Source organism: Rana temporaria, chromosome 1, assembly GCF_905171775.1.
Source record: "Rana temporaria chromosome 1, aRanTem1.1, whole genome shotgun sequence".
Classification (NCBI taxonomy): Eukaryota; Metazoa; Chordata; class Amphibia; order Anura; family Ranidae; genus Rana; species Rana temporaria.
Window position 1 is genome coordinate 684,045,562 of NC_053489.1, and position 19,913 is coordinate 684,065,474.

Genomic DNA, 19,913 nt, shown 5'->3' on the forward strand with positions numbered 1-19,913 from the left:
TATCCCACCTTCTTTAGAGCGAGACATGCGGGCACCATCGCCATACTGGCGGTCTCTGTGGCCGTATCCACTTTCACAGCAGGTACATTTCTCTCACCGGCTCTGAAAGTAGCCAGGCGCTACATATGGCTTACAGCGAGTGACAACCCAAAATTCAGTATCTCATAAAACTAGAATATTACATAAAGCCAATAAAAAATGAGGATTTTTAATACAGAAATGTTGGCTTAGTAAAAAGTCTGTCCATATACAGTATAGTATACACTCAATGCTTGATTGGGGCTCCTTTTGCATGAATTACGGCATCAATGCGGCGTGGCATGGAGGGGGATCAGTCTGTGGCATTGCTGAGGTGTTAAGCCAAGGTTGCTTTGATAGTGGCCTTCAGCTCATCTGCATTGTTGGGTCATGTGTCTATCATCTTCTTCTTCACAATACCCCACATATTCTTCAACACCAGCAGATGACATGGCTCCCCAAATAATCCTTAGACTGTTTAAAATGTAACATTTCATTTGGAAATCAAGGACCCGGAATTTGGAGGAAGAGTGGAGAGGCACAGAATCCAAGTTGCGTGAGGTCCAGTGTAAAGTTTCCACAGTCAGTGATGATTTGGGGAGCCGTGTCGTCTGCTGGTGTTGCTCCATTGTGTTTTATTAAGTCCAAAGTCAGCTCAGCCCTATAGCAGGAAGTTCTAGAGCTCTTCATGCTTCCCTCTACTGGGCAGCTTTATGGAGATGCTGATTTTCCTTTTCCAGCAGGAATTGGCACCTGCCCACACTGCCCAAAGTACTAATACCTGGTTTAATGATCATGGGATCACTGTACTTGATTACAGGGCCGGATTAACAATGGGGCTGATGGAGCTGCAGCTCCAGGCCCCTTTCTCAAGATAGGCCCATTTGCCCAAAAAGATTTTAAGATTTTTTTTTTTCTAAGATCGAATTTGGGGGGTTGTATCTCGATGACCAGAGGTCACAGAAACCCCACATTTGGGGGTAGGCATGGGAAGAGCTACCCCACAACTGGTTAAAATATGAGACGGCTATCATTTATGGTTCCGGAGATACGGGCCTGCTTGCACAGCCTGTCAGAAGCTACATTCAGAGCGGCCAATATAAATACAAGCTGACACACTACAGCAGACTGATAGGATCACAGTGCTTATAATAATTATTTGTATATTACTCATGGTAATTAACCCCTTGCCATCCAGGCCAATTCTGACACTTTTCTACTACATGTAAAAATCATCATTTGTTTTTTGCTAGAAAATGACTCTATGGTGGTCTTTGCACTTTTTATGTTGCACGGTATAGAGCTGCACGTTTCTGGCTAAAATGAGAATTGCAATTTTTTTGCTTAGAAGATAGACCACGATTCTCTCACGATTGTTGCGGCGTAACATCATCTTTCACATAAAAAAAAAAAAAATGGGCTAACTTCACTGTTTTGTTTTTATGGTTTTTATTATTCATTGAAGTGGGAAAATGCAGTGTGACATAACATATTGCAGCAATAGCCATTGAGTCTCTGCTAAAATATATATAATGTTTGGCAGTTCCAAGTAATTTTCTAGCAAATAATATTGCTTTCTAACTTAGGAAACAAGTGTTGGACTTTAAGTGGTTACATTTAGTTACAATGTTAGTTAGTTGCAATGTTTCATTTTGTTTACAAACTTCACAGACTGCCCAGATTTGTCCTTTACACACAGAAGTTTATCCCTTTGATCTAAGAAGGAAGTGTCAGTTACAATGTTTCCTGTTAAAAACTTGGCATACTGCCCAGATATTTTCTTTTGACAGCTGAAAGTCTCTCCACTTGTTATATGAAAGAATCAGCAAACTCTGCATTGAAGATCGTCAGGGGGGTTGAATAGAGATCACAATTTTTTTAACGATTAATTGTGCAGCTCTAGCACGGTATTTGCGCAACAATTTTTCAAACATGTTTTTTTGGAAAAAAATGTTTCATTCATTAAAAAAACAGTTAGTTAGTTATGTTAGCACAATTTTTTTTGGTATCCTAAGGGATGCTTTACATTTTTTTAGGTTACATGTTTAGAGTTACAGAGGAGGTCTAGTACTAGAATTATTGTTCTCGCTCTAACGATCGTGGCGTATGTAACCTGTGTGTATCTGGCTCTGATACTACCAGTGCCTACCCAGCCACTGACTAGTATCTCTCCCCAGCCTGTCCCCACACACCCTCTCACCTGCTGACCTGTGGATTGGGGAATCACTCCTGCAGTGTTATTGTGTTCTGCCAGTGCGTACAATGATCAGTGTTGCTAACTTTAGCTGGCAGCACTGATTGTTTTAAGAAAAAAAAACAGGCTGGTTGTACTCAAGTTGATTAATAGATTGACTTGTGTAAAACCAGCTAGCCCATACATAGATTGACTATGGCTGGTCTCTGCATAATTGGCGTAATTTCAATCCATGTATGACCCGCTTAACCACTACTCAGTCCCTAAATATCCTTCCACTCCTGTACATAGTGCTCACTGTCATACTCTCCACACTCCTCTCCTGTACATAGTGCCCACTGTCATACTCTCCACACTTCTCTCCTATACATAGTACCCACTGTCATACCCTACACATTCCTCTCCTGTACATAGTGCCCACTGTCATACCCTTCACACTCCTCTCCTGTACATAGTGCCTGCTGTCATACACTTCTCTCCTGTACTTAGTGCCCACTGTTGCACCCTCCACACTCCTCTCCTGTACATACTGCTCACTGTTATACCCTCCACACTCCTCTCCTATACATAGTGCCCACTGTCATACCCTCCACACTCCTCTCCTATACATAGTGTTCACTGTCATACCCTCCACACTCCTCTCCTATACATAGAGCCCACTATCATACCGTCTACATTCCTCTCCTGTACATACTGCCCACTGTCATACCCTCCACACTCCTCTCCTGTACATACTGCCCCATCATACCCTCCACACTTCTCTCTGGTACGTACTACCCTCTGTCATACCCCCTCACTCTTCCTGTACATACTGCCCATTGTCATACCCTTCACACTCCTCTCCTGTACATAGTGCTTTTTCCCGTACCCTTTGTACTTCTCTCCTGTACATAGTGCCCACTGTTAGACCCTCCACATTCCTCTCCCTCACCTGCACATACTTCCCACTTATATACCGTCCATACTCCTCCCCTATGTCGCTTACCCACAAAAACAGTTCTTTAAAATTATACTGAATATCCTCAATGTTACCAGCTCTAGAATGGACACACTTTTGTTAGTTCAACTAAAGGAAATATCAGTTCTCATATTTGTTCTGCCCCATTATTAGTACTCATTTAATTTTGTGATTACTACTATGATGTATAGAGGAACATCGGGGATCTCAGCTACTCTAAATATAGCACTTATATAAAAAATGGCCCTGAAAATATTTTTTAAATGTTGGCAACTGTGCACTTAGGCACTGCCCAAGGGCCACCGTCCACCGGGTCAGTAGGGGGCCCCATGAGAGGCTCCTGGGATCCTGTGATAATAAAGCAGTAGTAAACTTTCCTGACATTACTACTTTTTAGAGGCCCTGGGGTAGGTTATGCCACAACGTACAAGTATGCACAGCATATTAGCACATTAGTGTACACTTCAATTTTCAGACTGAGCCCTCCAGTGCTGCGATGAATCAGGCGGGGCCCGGACACTTCCATCTTCACCCGGTCTTCCTTCTGGGTTCTGTGCCTTTGGTCACTTGCCTTGGCTGGGCTGCGTTCATGTCATTCCCACGCATTTATTTATTATTTATTACACCCCATTCACACCTCCGCGACAAAACGCCCGACGCCGGCCGCTCGTGCCGCTGGAGGGGAGAATTCCCATTGCTGTCTATGAGATGGTTCACATCTCATAGACGCCGTACACCTGCGGCATGAAAAAAAGGCGGCATTGGCGTTCGGCAATACAAAGCAATAGGAAGGATTTGTAAAAAAAACAGTTACACTATTCGCGGCAAAATACGCCGCGTACGCGGCGTTACTTTTTAGCGGAGGTGTGAATGCAGCCTAAAAGGCCCCACCAAAATCCTCAGCACCAGGCCCATGATGTTCTTAATCTGGCCCTGCTTGATTAGCCAGCAAACTTGCCTGACCTAAACCCCATACAGAATCTGTGGGGTATTGTCAAGAGGTATTGTTACCAGCAGTCAAAAGCAAAACAGTTTTTCACTTTCCACTCAAATTTCCCACTCTTCAGCTTCCAGGCAGCAAAATGTTATCCGCATGTTATGTGTTATATTTCTCAGACAGTGCTTGAAGTAAAAATATGAAAATTTCTCTATCTCACAGGGAAAGGGAGGAGTTGAAGCAGTGGTGTATTTAGGTTTTGTGTTGCCCTAGGCCTGACTAAACTTGTGCTCCCCCTAATTTAAATATGACACACCCCTTCCTGTCAAGGCCACACCCCTTCCTGTTTAACCACTTGACCACTGGGCACGAAAACCCCCTTAATCACCAGACCAATTTTCAGCTTTCGGTGCTCTCACAATTTGAATGACAATTACTCAGTCATACAACACTGTACCCATCTGAAATTTTTGTCCTTTTTTTCCCACAAATAGAGCTTTCTTTTGGTGGTATTTGATCACCTCTGCGGTTTTTATTTTTTGCGCTATAAAAGAAAAAAGACTGAAAATTCTGTAAAAAAAAAAAAAAAAATCTAGTTTCTGTCATATTAGCAGGTTATTTCTCACACACAGCATATGCATACTACAAATTACACCCCAAAACACATTCTGCTATTCCTCCCGAGTATAGCGATACCACATGTGTGCGACTTTTACACAGCGTGGCCACATACAGAGGCCCAACATGCAGGGAGCACCATCAGGCGTTCTGGAGCACCCAGGCCAATTCTGACATTTCTCTCCTACATGTAAAAATCATCATTTATTTGCTAAAAAAATTACATAGAAACCCAAAACATTATATATGCTTTTTTTTCAAAGACCCTAGAGAATACAATGGCGGTTGTTGCAACTTTTTATCTTGCACGGTATTTTCGCAGCAATTTTTTGAACGCGTGTTTTTAAAAAAAAAACAGTTTTGTGCTTAAAAAAAAAAAAAAACAGTAAAGTTAGCCCAATGTTTTTGCATAATATGAAAGATGAAGTTACGCCGAGTAAATAGATACCCAACATGTCACCCTTCAAAATTGCACACGCTCGTGAAATTGCGCCAAACGTTGCTACTTAAAAATCCCCATAGGCGACGTATTGCAAGGTATTGGAGTATTGAGGGTATTGCGGAGTATTGGGGGGGTATTGCAGAGTATGGGGGGGTATTGCAGAGTATGGGGGGGGGTATTGCAGAGTATGGGGGGGGTATTGCAGAGTATGGGGGGGTATTGCAGAGTATGGGGGGGGTATTGCAGAGTATGGGGGGGGGGTATTGCAGAGTATGGGGGGGGTATTGCAGAGTATGGGGGGGGTATTGCAGAGTATGGGGGGGGGTATTGCAGAGTATGGGTGGGTATTGCAGAGTATGGGGGGGTGGGTATTGCAGAGTATGGGTGGGTGGGTATTGCAGAGTATGGGGGGGTGGGTATTGCAGAGTAAAATAAAAAAAATGATGAGTGCAATACTCTGCAATACCCACCCCATACTCTGCAATACCCCACCCCATACTCTGCAATACCCCACCCCATACTCTGCAATACCCCACCCCATACTCTGCAATACCCCACCCCATACTCTGCAATACCCACCCCCCCAGGGTGGGGTATTGCAGAGTATGGGGTGGGGTATTGCAGAGTATGGGGTGGGGTATTGCAGAGTATGGGGTGGGGTATTGCAGAGTATTGCACTCATCATTTTTTTTATTTTGCAGAGTATTGCGCAGGGATGGCTGGATCTGTGACTGCAATTGTCACAGATCCAGCCCACAGTGCGGCGGCTGCTGCTGCCGCCCGATCCCCCCCCCCTCCCTCTCCTCTCACACTGTACCGAACGGTACAGAGAGGAGAGGGAGGAACCGGCGTCATTACATGACGCCGGTTTGTTTACAAGTGATCGCGCCGTCATTGCAATGGGCCAAATCCTCAAAAGGGATACGCATGCGGAACTGCTGTTCAGCCTGCGTATCCCTGTGCCTATCTTTGGAAACGATCCTCAGAAGCAGTTTTCCAAAGTTAGGCAGAAGATCCGACATCTGTAAGACACTTACACTGTCGGATCTCAGGATGCAGTACCGCATCCGCCGCTGGGGGCATTTCGCGTTGAAATGCCGCTTTGCGTATGCAAATGAGGACTTACGGAGATCCACAAAGCTTTTCAGCTTTGTTTTTTCTGCGTAAGTTTATGTTTGCATACGTAAAATTAGGGATGCTTTTACAAAGTGTAAACTAGTTACACCTTGTAAAAACAGACCTTTTTTTCGATCGCCGCTATTTTTTTTAAATTTTGAATTTTATTTTTCGGCGCGTAACTTTTTTTTTACCCGACGCAACTTTATTGTCCCGTCGCAATCCACAAAGCCCAGCGTAACGTAATTTTGCGCGCTGCAAGAAGAGGACCGCCTTGCGCCGGAGACATTTAAGTTACACGGCCAAAAATTTCTAGGTAAGTGCTTTGTGGATCGGGCACTTAGGTAGAAATTTTCCGCCTGTGTAACTTAAATGGTAAAAGTTAAGTTAGGCTACGTTTTTGTGGATTTGCCCCAATAATCATGAATAGTGTGAAGATTAAATTACATGTGAAGAATCATGTGATAAATTATGAGTTACAGGTGTAGGGCTAGTGTTATGCCGCGTACACACCATCACTTTATGTGATGAAAAAAAACGACGTTTTTAAAAACGTCACTTTAAATGACCGTGTGTGGGGGAAAACGTTGTTTTATGTCTTGTGAAAAACTACAAAAAAAAAATTGAAGCATGCTTCAATTTTATGTGTCGTTTTTCAAAACGTCCTTTTTTACTTCACAGAAATTGACCGTGTGTAGCAAAACACGACGTTTAAAACAACGTTTTTACACCCGCGCATGCCCAGAAACAAGTTATGAAGCGAGCTTCAATGGAAAAAAAGTGGTGAACGTAACCTCACTTTGCTAGAGCATTGTGAAAAAACGATGGTGTGTAGGCAACTTCCTCTTTGAAAATTGAAGTTTCAAAAACGTCGTTTTTTACTTCACAGAAAATGTCGTTTTTTTTCATCACATAAAGTGATGGTGTGTACGCGGCATAAGAGTTGATTGATTAAACCAACTCGTGTGTGTATGTATTGTGACACAAATGATGTGTGCTGTTAATAGAAGGGGTTAAGATGTGCTAAAATATTAAAATGAGGGGATTAAAGTGAATGAATGCAAATGTTGAAACAATAGTGATATCGGGCCATATTCTCAAATACTTTACGCCTGCGTATCAGCAGATACGCAGACGTAAGTCCGATCCTATGTTTAAGTGTATTCTCAAACTGAGATACACTTAAACATGCCTAAGATACGACGGCCTGCGCCGTTGTATCTTAGGCTGCAATATTTACGCTGACCGCTAGGTGGCGGTCAGCGTAGAATATGCAAATGACTAGTCACGCCGATTCTCTAACATACGCTTGCCCGCCGTAGTGTTTTAACGTCGTTTCCGTAAGCGATACGCGGCGTAAAGATAAAGATGCCCCCTAGGTGGCGTACTCAATGTTAAGTATGGCCATCGATCCCGCGTCGAAATTTGAAAATTTAACGTTGTTTGCGTAAGTCGTCCGTGAATGGCGCTGGACGCCATTTACATTACAGTCAAAACAAATGACGTCCGTGAGACGTCATTTAGCGCAATGCACGTCGGGTAATTTACCCGACGGAGCATGCGCATTACGATCGGCGCGGGAGCGCGCCTAATTTAAATGATCCACGCCCCCTACCAGGATCATTTGAATTAGGAGGGCTTGCGCGGGTGGACTTTACGCGACGCCGCCGCAAGTTTACAGGTAAGTGGTTTGGGAATCAGGCACTTGCCACTTAAACTTGCGGCGGCGTAACGTAAAGGACATACGTTCCGCCGCCTCAGATATTTAAGAATATGCCCCCATAGTGAATAAGAATGCATAAAAATAGTGCTAATCTGATAGTATTGGTATTTAGTATTGTTTTGAACAGATTAAGTACAGAACAAAAAACACAAGGTTCAATGCCATATATAATCCACAAATAATTGTGTTTTTTGTTCTGCAAAACCTGGTTCTTACTATCTGCCTAAAAACTACGGATATTTTACAAATCCTTCAGTGTTAAGGTAACCACTTTTTGATAATTTATTTTATATTATATTATATTAATTCATTACATATTACACCAGTGGTCTCAAAGTACCGGCCCGCGGGCCGCAAATGGACCAGTTATAAATGGCCCTCAGGCAGGGTGGAAGTGAGGGGAGCAAAAAAAAAAAAAAAAAAAAAGTATTTTTTTTTTTTTTTTTTTTTTTGAGCTGGTGCCATCTGGTGGTGAGCCGTTGGTATTACAAGTTATTACCACCAGATGTGAGCTGGCGCCATCTGGTGGTGGCCGTTGGTATTACAAGTTAAGCATTACAAGTTAAACAGCAATTCTAATGTCATTTTACACTATTTTCACTGCCATATTCTTCCCTCTAATTAGAACCCCCAAACATTATATATATTTTTTATCCTAACACCCTAGAGAATAAAATAGCGATCATTGCAATACTTTCTGTTACGCCGTATTTGCGCAGCGGTCTTACAAGCGCACTTTTTTTGGGACAAAATTACACTTTTTTTAATTAAAAAATAAGACAACAGTAAAGTTATCCCCATTTTTTTTAATATTATGAAAGATAATGTTACGCCGAGTAAATTCATACCCAACATGTCACGCTTCAAAATTGTGTCCGCTTGTGGAATGCCGACAAACTTTTACCCTTTAAAATCTTCATAGGCGACGTTTAAAAAAATCTACATGTTGCATGTTTTAAGTTACAGAGGAGCTAGAATTATTGCTCTCACTCTACCAATCGCGGCGATACCTCACATGTGTGGTTTGAACACCGTTTACATATGCGGGCGCTGCTCACGTATGTGTTCGCTTCTGCGCGCAAGCTCGTCGGGACGGGGTGCGTTTTCTGGCTCCTAACTTTTTTAGCTGGCTCCTAGATTCCAAGCAAATTTGTCAAACCCTGACTTACACCAGTGCTGGTGGTAATAATGCGTTCGCTGACACCAGTGCTGGTGGTAATAATGCGCTCGCTGACACCAGTGCTGTTGTTTTTGAAGTTTGAAAGTTTGCATGCGGCCCCCCATGGCATATGAAAACTTGTCTTGTGGCCCTCAGGTAATTTGAGTTTGAGACCCCTGTATTACACATTCCATAGCCATTACTTACATGTATGTATTTAACCCTCTATTAAAAGAAAACATGAAACTTAAATGGGTGGTGTGCTATGTTTCCCTGTAGGGATCTTTATGTCAGCTCACTGAATGATAAAATTGCATATTGCATTAAAATAAAAATGCCAATATGTAATTATAATGTTTTAAAAATGTTTTGGCCCAGATACCTGCCCCCCCCCCCCCTCCCTGCCATTTTTCAGGGATTCGACTTTTGCCTGGTGATTCCCTGCAAGTCACATGTGAGTGCTCTGCTCTTTGTAGGGGGGTGCTCCCTGTTATTGGAGCGTGGAGTGGTCGGAATACCTACCTGGGATCTCTTGGGGTTCCCTCTCTCTGATGGAAGAGTTCGATTTAGATTGCCTTACATCCATACATACTAATTCAGTAACTTTATCTTAAAAAAAATCTTTGTTTACTTGTTTTTTTGTCCTCCTCATATACATGGGGAGGAGAAACTGTAAAAAACATTTGAACACTAATAATGTAAATCTTTCCCTAGTAAAAACAATACCTCTGAAGAAGACCCGTTTAAGGGTTGAAACGCGTTAGGAATTGCTACATGCTTGTAACAATATATGCTAAGCTGTATGACAATTTGTTGTGTTCTGTGATCTTTATGTATGGAAATTTTAAGATTTTGTAATTTTGCAACTCATATCTTAACTCATTGAATATTTCCTACTTGTTGTTTTTGCAATAAAATTCCCGGGCCAAATTCTCAAAAGAGATACGCAGACTTAACTGCTGTTCAGCCTGCGTATCTCTGTGCCTAACTTTGGAAACGATTCTCAAAAGGCTTTTTCCAAAGTTAGGCAGAAAATCTGACATGTGTAAGACACTTACACGGTCAGATTTTAGGATGCAGTACCACATCCGCCACTGGGGGCATTTCTCATTGAAATCCAGCTTTGCGTATGCAAATGAGGACTTAAGTAGATTTTCAAAGCATTTCAGCACTTTGATTTCTGCCTAAGTTCCGAATTTGCCGGCGCAAAATTAGGGCTGGTTTTACAATGTGGAAAGTTAGCCAAACCTTGTAAAGGCCCATTCCAGCGACGGCATTTGGTATGCATTCCTGAGGGAGAACTCCACGGCAATTTTGAAATTCAAAACCGGCATGGGTTCCCCCCCAGGAGCATACCAGGCCCTTAGGTCTGGTATGGGTTGTAAGGAGACCCCCCCACGCCGAAAAATTGACGTAGGGGGTCCCCCTACAATCCATACCAGACCCGTATCCAAAGCACGCTACCCCGGCCGGCCAGGAAGGGAGTGGGGACGAGCGAGCGTCCCCCCCCCTCCTGAGCCGTGCCAGGCCGCATGCCCTCAACATGGGGGGGTTGGGTGCTCTGGGGCAGGGGGGCGCACTGCGGGCCCCCCCACCCCAGAGCACCCTGTCCCCATGTCGATGAGGACAGGACCTCTTCCCGACAACCCTTGCCATTGGTTGTCGGGGTCTGCGGGCGGAGGCTTATCGGAATCTGGGAGTCCCCTTTAATAAGGGGGCCCCCAGATACCGGCCCCCCACCCTAAGTGAATGGATATGGGGTAAATCGTACCCCTATCCATTCACCTGTAGGCAAAAAGTAAAATGTAGTAAACACACAACACAAGGCTTTTTAAAATATTTTATTATTCTGCTCCGGACGCCCCCCCTGTCTTCGTTATTAGCTCAATTACCAGGGGGGGCTTCTTCTTCCACTCTCCGGGGGTCTTCTCCGCTCTCCGGGGGGGCTTCTCCGGACTCCGGGGGGCTTCTTCCATCTTCTCCCCTCTTCCGCTCTTGACTCGGCGAACCCCGGTTCTTCTGCAGCTCTCCGGTGCCTTCTTCTTCAGCGCTGGCTGCCTGCTATGTTTGTGTGTTAGCTCGATTTCAAACAGGCAGCCGGCGCGGTCTTCTGTGACGCCAGGGTCTTCTGGTCTTCTGTTCTTCCGATGTTGCCTCGTCGCCTGTTGTCGCTGCAATGATGGAAGCGCGCCTTGCATCACATTTATATAGGCATCACCGTCCCATCATGCTCCGGCAGGTACCCACGTGGTGGGTGCCTACCCACGTGCACCCACCACGTGGGTACCTGCCGGAGCATGATGGGACGGTGATCCCTATATAAATGGGATGCAAGGCGCGCTTCCATCATTACAGCGACAACAGGCGACGAGGCAACATCGGAAGAACAGAAGACCAGAAGACCCTGACGTCACAGAAGACCGCGCCGGCTGCCTGTTTGAAATCGAGCTAACACACAAACATAGCAGGCAGCCAGCGCTGAAGAAGAAGGCACCGGAGAGCTGCAGAAGAACCGGGGTTCGCCGAGTCAAGAGCGGAAGAGGGGAGAAGATGGAAGAAGCCCCCCGGAGTCCGGAGAAGCCCCCCCGGAGAGCGGAGAAGACCCCCGGAGAGCGGAGAAGACCCCCGGAGAGTGGAAGAAGAAGCCCCCCCTGGTAATTGAGCTAATAACGAAGACAGGGGGGGCCTCCGGAGCAGAATAATAAAATATTTTAAAAAGCCTTGTGTTGTGCGTTTACTACATTTTACTTTTTGCCTACAGGTGAATGGATAGGGGTACGATGTACCCCATATCCATTCACTTAGGGTGGGGGGCCGGTATCTGGGGGCCCCCTTATTAAAGGGGACTCCCAGATTCCGATAAGCCTCCGCCCGCAGACCCCGACAACCAATGGCAAGGGTTGTCGGGAAGAGGTCCTGTCCTCATCGACATGGGGACAGGGTGCTCTGGGGTGGGGGGGCCCGCAGTGCGCCCCCCTGCCCCAGAGCACCCAACCCCCCCATGTTGAGGGCATGCGGCCTGGCACGGCTCAGGAGGGGGGGGACGCTCGCTCGTCCCCACTCCCATTCCTGGCCGGCCGGGGTAGCGTGCTTTGGATACGGGTCTGGTATGGATTGTAGGGGGACCCCCTACGTCAATTTTTCGGCGTGGGGGGGTCTCCTTACAACCCATACCAGACCTAAGGGCCTGGTATGCTCCTGGGGGGGGAACCCATGCCGGTTTTTTCTTTGAAAATTGGCATGGAGTTCTCCCTCTCAGGAATGCATGCTGAGCGACGCTGTCATTTTTTTTTATAATTAATTGTTTTCCCGGCGCGTCTTTTTTTTTCACCCGTCGCAACTTTAGTGTCCCGTCGAAATTCTCAAAGCCGACCGGCGTTAATTACGTTCGCGCGCTGCACGTCGGGAAAATGACGTCACACGCATGCGCAGTACGGCCGGCGCGGGAGCGCGCCTCATTTAAATTTAAAACGCCCCCAGGAGAGGAGGACCGCCTTACGACGGCGGCACTTAAGTTACACAGCGTGTAATTTCTACCTAAGTGCTTTGACGATCGGGCACTTAGGTAGAAATTTTAAGTCAGTGTAACTTAACTGCTGAAATTTAAGTTACGCAGAGTTTTTGAGAATTTGGCCCCCCTTTCTTATACATTGTCCTTTCAATCCAATTCATTAATTGAGCTGCCGAAAAATCCCACTGGGGGAAATTCCCTGATTATTCACTCTTGGGGTGAGCAGCATAGCCTCTCTGCAGTTGTGTCTTTTTCCTTTTCTATATAAAAGGCATTTACCTTTCTCATACACCACTTTACAGAATGTTTGCCTCCGTTTCATTACCTAACCCGTTTAATGTTTAACTAATTTAGACCCTCAAACATAAGTAGCCAGACGTTTTACAAATGTAGCACTAAACAGGAGCTGCTGGTTTGTTTTGGGTGGCATGTTACCTTGTGGCTCCTCCGCCGTCTAGGGGTGTATGGTGAAAGTAGCAGTAACGGAATGTCTTTTTCTGTGCTCTTTATTACCCAGCCGGGTAAAAACAATGGCCCAGATTCAGGTACCACTTGCGCATTATTTGCGGAGGCACAGGGCAACGATTTTGCCCTACGCCCCCGCAAATAATTTGTGCTGCCCTCGATTCACGGAGCAGTAGCTCCGTAAATTGCGAGGGCGCGCCGGCAAAATTGCCCGGCGTAAGCGCGCGCAATGTAAATAATCCCGTCGGGGGCGGGAATCATTTAAATTAGGCGCGCTCCCGCGCCGAGCGTACAGCGCATGCTCCGTCGGGAAACTTTCCCGACGTGCATTGCGGCAAATGACGTCGCAAGGACGTCATTTGCTTCAAAGTGAACGTGAATGGCGTCCAGCGCCATTCACGATTCACTTACGCAAACGACGTAAAATTCGAACGTCGCGACGCGGGAACGCCGGGTATCCTTTAGCATTGGCTGCCCCTGCTTTTAGCATGGGCAGCCTTACGCTAAAGATGCCGTACGCAACCGACGTAACTTGCGTACGCAGGGGGCGCGCAACATTGTGAATCGGCGTAAGTATGCAATTTGCATACTATACGCTGACCACAATGGGAGCGCCCCCTAGTGGTCAACGCAAGAATGCAGCCTAAAATCTGCGTGGCATAAGAGCCTTATGCCACGCAGATTTTAGGCTGCAGTCGGCGTAACGAGTTCTCTGAATCAGGAGAACTCGTTACGCCGGCGCAAGTCAGCAATTGCGCTGCGTAACTATGGTTACGCAGGCGCAATTGCTACCTGAATCTGTGCCAATAAAACTTGTGATAAGGAGTAGAGGTGAAGTAGAAGGAGAAATAGCAGACTCAGGCATAACAATAGGGAAACAGTCCTGCTCCCACCAACACTTTAAATTCTTCTCGACGTACCGAACGCGAAAAACCGTCGTGGATCGCCGTAACTGCTAATTTGCATACCCGACGCTGGAATACGACGCGGACTCCACCCAGCGGCGGCCGCGGTATTGCATCCTAAGATCCGACAGTGTAAAACAATTACACCTGTCGGATCTAAGGGCTATCTATGCGTAACTGATTCTATGAATCAGTCGCATAGATACTCTGAGAGATACGACGGAGTATCTCCGCTATGAATATGGCCCAGTGTAACTGGACAGGCCTCTCTCACTGACCTGGCAGCCAGAGTATCACTCGGAACTTAGAGGAAAAGTCTCTGCCACAGACCCTCCTTGGTAGCACTCAGAATTGTGATAGTGGAGATGATCCTCCTTAATAGATTTGGCGCCTGGATCTCCTTCAGGTAGTTTGCAGGTTACCGACTGATAGGTGACCAGTCTCTCAGTGTCCGGTTACCTTGATCCCCGGTGGTTTGTCGAGACCTTATTGGATTGCCAGCCTCTCATTGGCTCTCCTCAGATGGATTCCCCACCGAACAGCTATCTCGCTTGGGATCTTTCAGGATTGGGAACTCAGTCGACTACTGTGCTCCCCGCCACAGCTCAAATGTTCTGGACCAACGTGGTCCCAGAACCAGGAACACCGCGTGGCACGTGCACCCCCGGCCCGGAAGGCCATTTCGTCCAGGGCGCCATAATGCAGTCACCCTAAAGGTGGGTGCCGCACTCGAAGAACAAGAAGACCCAGACCAATGTCCAATAAATTCCCTACCCCAGCATGCACAGCGAGGAAAAACCCCTCCTGATAGTCTGCTGGGAAAGAGCACCCAAACCTCGACTCCACTGCTGCCACCTATGGTCCTGGGGTGAGAACTGCACCCTAGGAGGAACAGAATAAGCCCACAGTACAGCCAAGCTGAGACAGAGACACAATTTTGAACATATTAATTGGATCAGAGTCAGTTAACACTCTGATCCGTCTCTAAATTTAACTAGCAACGGTACTTGGACGTAACCAGGCGCTACACAAATCATCCCTACTTAGCGTCACATTTTTATTTTAATTCAGGTAAAATCGGCAAATTTACCACAGACAAAACAACATGCATTCATCATGTCTCCATACAAGTAACATTTCCTCAACATTAGCTACAAACAAAACACAAAAAGCTCAACGTTCTCTCTTATCTTACTGCAGTATTTACAATCTGAGCTCATCGTTTCAAAACCTCTGAAACTGATTACAGCCCAGAGTCCAAAGCAGTTGGTGTTTGATTTGGGGGGGGGGAGCCAACAACCCCCCCCCCCGGGCCGCCGGTGCAGTGTCACTAACCCCCCGTGGCACTAACACAGCCCCCCGCCACCACCACCCGCTGTCCTTAAAGCGGTGGTTCCCCCTTAAAAACAACTTTTTTTTATTCCACTGCCCCCCCAAATTCCATCACGATTAAGGCTCTTATTATTTTTTTCCTGCTGTACATACCTTAGTACAGCATATTCACCCGTGCATTCCGGGTTGCGAGTCCCGCGGGAGTGGGCGTTCCTCACATGCTGTTGATTGACGTTTTGCCGAAAAACGAGCTCTCCCCCCGTCGCGTAAGCCGCGTCACGATTGGCGAAAGGAGCCGAACGGCGATGCGCATGCGCAGTATAGCGCCGACTCGCCGTTCGGCTCCTTTCGTCACCCGTGACGCAGCTTACGCGACAGGGGGGAGCTCGTTTTTGGGCAAAACGTCAATCAACAGCATGTGAGGAACGCCCACTCCCGCGGGACTCGCAACCCGGATGCACGGGTGAATATGCTGTACTAAGGTATGTACAGCAGGAAAAAAATAAGAGCCTTAATAGTGATGGAATGTGGGGGGGCAGTGGAATAAAAAAAAGTCGTTTTTAAGGGGGAACCACCGCTTTAACTTGGATGCAGGCGGTGAGTGCGTGGGGGGCTCGGGTAAAGCTGCTTCAGGACCGGTGTCCTCTCCAGAAGCAGCTTCAGCAGTATCTCCTCTCTCCTCCGCGTTAGGCATCCAATAGGATCGCCTGATGTTTTGGCCAATCGGGAAACAGGTTTCATACCTTCTTCCCAATTGTCCAGGAGGAGGTTCAGTGTTGCAACAGCAAATTTTCATTTGCTGTTGCAAGAAACATGAGTAGGCTCCAGATGCAATGCTCTGCGTCCCGAGTCCACCCCAAGTATGCACTTGCCACCCAGGCCAATTTGGACACTTCTCTCCTACATGTAAGAATCACAATTTTTTTGTTAGAAAATTACTCAGAACCCCCAAACATTATATATGTTTTTTTAGCAGAGACACTAGGGAATAAAATGGCGGTCGTTGCAACTTTTTATCTCACACGGTATTTGCGCAGTAATTTTTTTAACGTTTAACTGTTTCATGCATACAAAAACGCCCTTTCGGGATTATTGTAATTTATACATCAGTGCTATAAAAATGCAGTGATTACTGTGTAAATGACACTCGCAGTAAAGGGCTCAACCAGTAGGGGGCGGGGAAGGGGTTAAGTGTGTCCTAGGGAGTGATTCTAACTGTGGGGGGGGGGGGGCTAGGCTACATGGCACTGATCACTGCTCCCAATCACAGGTGCTTTGCTAACAAACAGCAGCAGCACCCCAACCTACATTTACCATATTTATCTGTGTATAACATGCACTTTTTCCCCCTGAAAACCAAGCGCAAATAATATGTGTGTGTAAGGCCCCATACACACGAGAGAATTTATCCGCGGATACGGTCCAGCGGACCGTTTCCACGGATAAATCCTCTCAAAGATTTCCGCAGATTTCGATGCGATGGAGTGTACACACCATCGCATTGAAATCCGCGCGGAAATCCTCTGGCGATGACGTGACGCGCCGTCGCCGCGATTATGACGCGGCGACGGCGCGACGCTGTCATATAAGGAATTCCACGCATGCGTCAAATCATTACGACGCGTGCGGGGAATCCCTTTGGACGGATGGATCCGGTAAGTCTGTACAGACGAGCGGATCCATCCGTTGGAATGGATTCCAGCAGATGGATATGTTGTGCATGTCAGCAAATATCCGATCTGCTGGAATCCATCCCAGAGGAGATTTCTCCGCGGAAACAGATCCGCTGGCGTGTACACACCATAGGATCTATCCGCAGAAACCCATTTGCTGGGATTTATCTGCGGATGGATTCTATCGTGTGTATGGGGCCTAATACGCCAATATTTTCCATTGGGCTGCCTCGCTGCCCCTTGCCATATTATACAGAGAGTGGGAATCTCCCGTTTACTCGGCTGCTGCTGTTATACAAAGTCCTGCCTCCTGGACCGGCTCCTATGAAAGACAGCATACTGGTTCAATCCCGGGATGTGTGCTGTCTAGCGGCAGGTCTAATCTCCATGCACTAATACGGCTGCGCTGATCAAGCTGCATTGATGGGGACTGGTGAGGCTGCAGATGGGCACTGATCAGGCTGCATTGATGGGCAATGGTGAGGCTGCATTGATGGGAAATGGTAAGGCTGCATTGATGGGCATTAATGGGCACTGGGGAGGCTGCATTAATGGGACCCTTATTTTACTTCAAAGTTATTTATTTAAAATGTGAGTTTTTCCTGAAACATCCCCCTTAAAATTAGGGTGTGTGTTATATGTTGATAAATACGGTATTTGACTACATTTGCTCAAAAAACCTTCTTTAGTACTTGGACTACATTCAAAGGCAAAAGTAGTTTTCCAAAAATACTTGTACATTTTTTTTTTCTTATCAATTCACTGGAAATAGTTGTGTTTGTATGAAGTGTTTAATGCCAAAAGAAGGTGTCTTCCTAAACAATTAGAGGTTTGGCCCTCAGGTATTTTGATAACAGCACCTCCAGTTCTAAAGGCAGAGACACAAATCACAGGGAGGGGCCTTTCTAAAAAGTGAAAACTATAGTCATCAGGTATGTGTGGGAAAAAAATCATAAGTTCTCTCTAGGGATGTCCTCGGGGGAAATGCTCTGATGCCTCACCCGATACCTGGGCAGGCAGGGGAGTTGCAAGTCTTCTCCCCCCGTGTTGTCTTTCCCCCTGCTCCGTGCTCGTCTTTCCCCCATGCTCGTCTTCTCTCCCCCTGCTCCGTGACCAGCTTCTCTCCCCCCGTTCCGTGACCGGCTTCTCTCCCCCCGATCCGTGACCGGCTTCTCTCCCCCCGATCCGTGACCGGCTTCTCTCCCCCTGCTCCGTGACCAGCTTCTATCCCCCCGTTCCGTGACCAGCTTCTCCCCCCCCGTTCCGTGACCGGCTTCTCTCCCCCCGATCCGTGACCGGCTTCTCTCCCCCCGATCCGTGACCGGCTTCTCTCCCCCTGCTCCGTGACCAGCTTCTCTCCCCCCGTTCCGTGACCAGCTTCTCTCCCCCCGATCCGTGACCGGCTTCTCTCCCCCCGCTCCGTGACCGGCTTCTCTCCCCCCCCGATCCGTGACCGGCTTCTGTCCCCCCGCTCCGTGACCGGCTTCTCTCCCCCCGATCCGTGACTGGCTTCTCTCTCCCCGCTCCGTGCCTGTCTTCTCTCCCCCCGCACCGTGCCGCTCTCCCCCTCAATCTGTCAGGATGGATACCTTTTCAGAATGAACAGAGTCAGTAATCACTGACTCTGTCCATTCATATGACTGAGCATCGTAACCTGTGTTTACGATGCTTCAGTTTATGAATGGAGAGAAGCTTCCCTCCATTCATTTCAGCAGAGGCTGCAGAGAAAGGGACTGGGGAATCTGTGTCCTTAGTCCCTTTCTATGTCTTAAAGGGGAGATGTCAGAGGTCTGTTAAGACCCCTGATATCTCTCCAAAGACCCCCAACAGGGCTAATTAAAAAAATTAAAAAATTGCAATAAATATTAAAAAAAAAAAATCACACACTCACAATCCCCCTAAAAAAAAAAAAAATACTGCCACTGTCACAGGACATAAAAAAAAAAAAAAAAAAAGTATCAGTAATTGGTATCGGCGAGTACTTGAAAAAAAGTATTGGTACTTGTACTCGGTCTCAAAAAAGTGGTATCGGGACAACCCTAGTTCTCTCCATGGATTGCCATCGTGCCTCACCACTAGAGGTTTCTCATGATATGAAATGTGTTCTTTTAAAGGCAAACAAGAAGAGGACAGAATAGAAATGCAAAGAAGAAGACTTCAAGAGGAAGAGAATAGGAGGAGGCAGCAGCAGATTGAGCGAGAGAGGAGGATTCAGGAGGAGATTGAGAAGGAAAGTAAAGCTCTAGAAGAAAAACAAGTCCAGTTCAATAAGAAGCTGGAGATGAGAAGAAACAGAAACATACAAAGACAGAAGGAAACTCATATCCTTCGCCACGTGGTAGAAGATGATGCCCTTCCTATCCAAATAACTGAGGTAACATATATATATATACACATACAGTATATAGATGGAGCACCATCCCAGTTAGGTTGCTATCAGGTTAGGTAAATTTAGTTCAGCGGAGCAGCTTGTGATTACTTTGGGCTGCTCTGGGCTCTGCAGGTTTGATTGCTTCTGGCCGTCTTATGAAGGCCTCCAGAATGTAGTGGGCGGGGGGAGTCAAATGAGCAGCCCTAATATTTACGTGGCTCCAGCCAATCCCTTGGGGAGGATGCCCAGATGGTGGCTGGGAGAATGCATAAATTAGTTTGGAGCCTTAGACAGAGGGGTTCTTTTCCTGGAGGGGAGGTTCCCAGCCAGAAGGGCTTCTGCTTGTGATCAACAAGGTCCCAGGTCTGTACAGCTGGGGGGCTATCCTGCTACAAACTCTTTGATGCTAAAAGAAGGGTTTCACTGGGGATCTTGTCTGGAAGATTCACTGAAGAATCTGTCTACCTGAATCTGGAGGGAGGCATCCAAGT

At 46.6% G+C, this 19,913-nt stretch overlaps 1 protein-coding gene across 1 annotated transcript in view; it reads left to right on the top strand.

Moving 5' to 3' along the window:
• Nucleotides 1-19,500, top strand: part of LOC120945876 — a 36,029-nt gene extending 16,529 nt beyond the window's left edge. The window contains exon 4 of the mRNA XM_040360416.1: nt 19,166-19,500. Coding sequence (XP_040216350.1) covers nt 19,166-19,500 — 335 coding nt within the window. The remainder of the gene's footprint in view (nt 1-19,165) is intronic.
• Nucleotides 19,501-19,913: the final 413 nt, after the last annotated feature.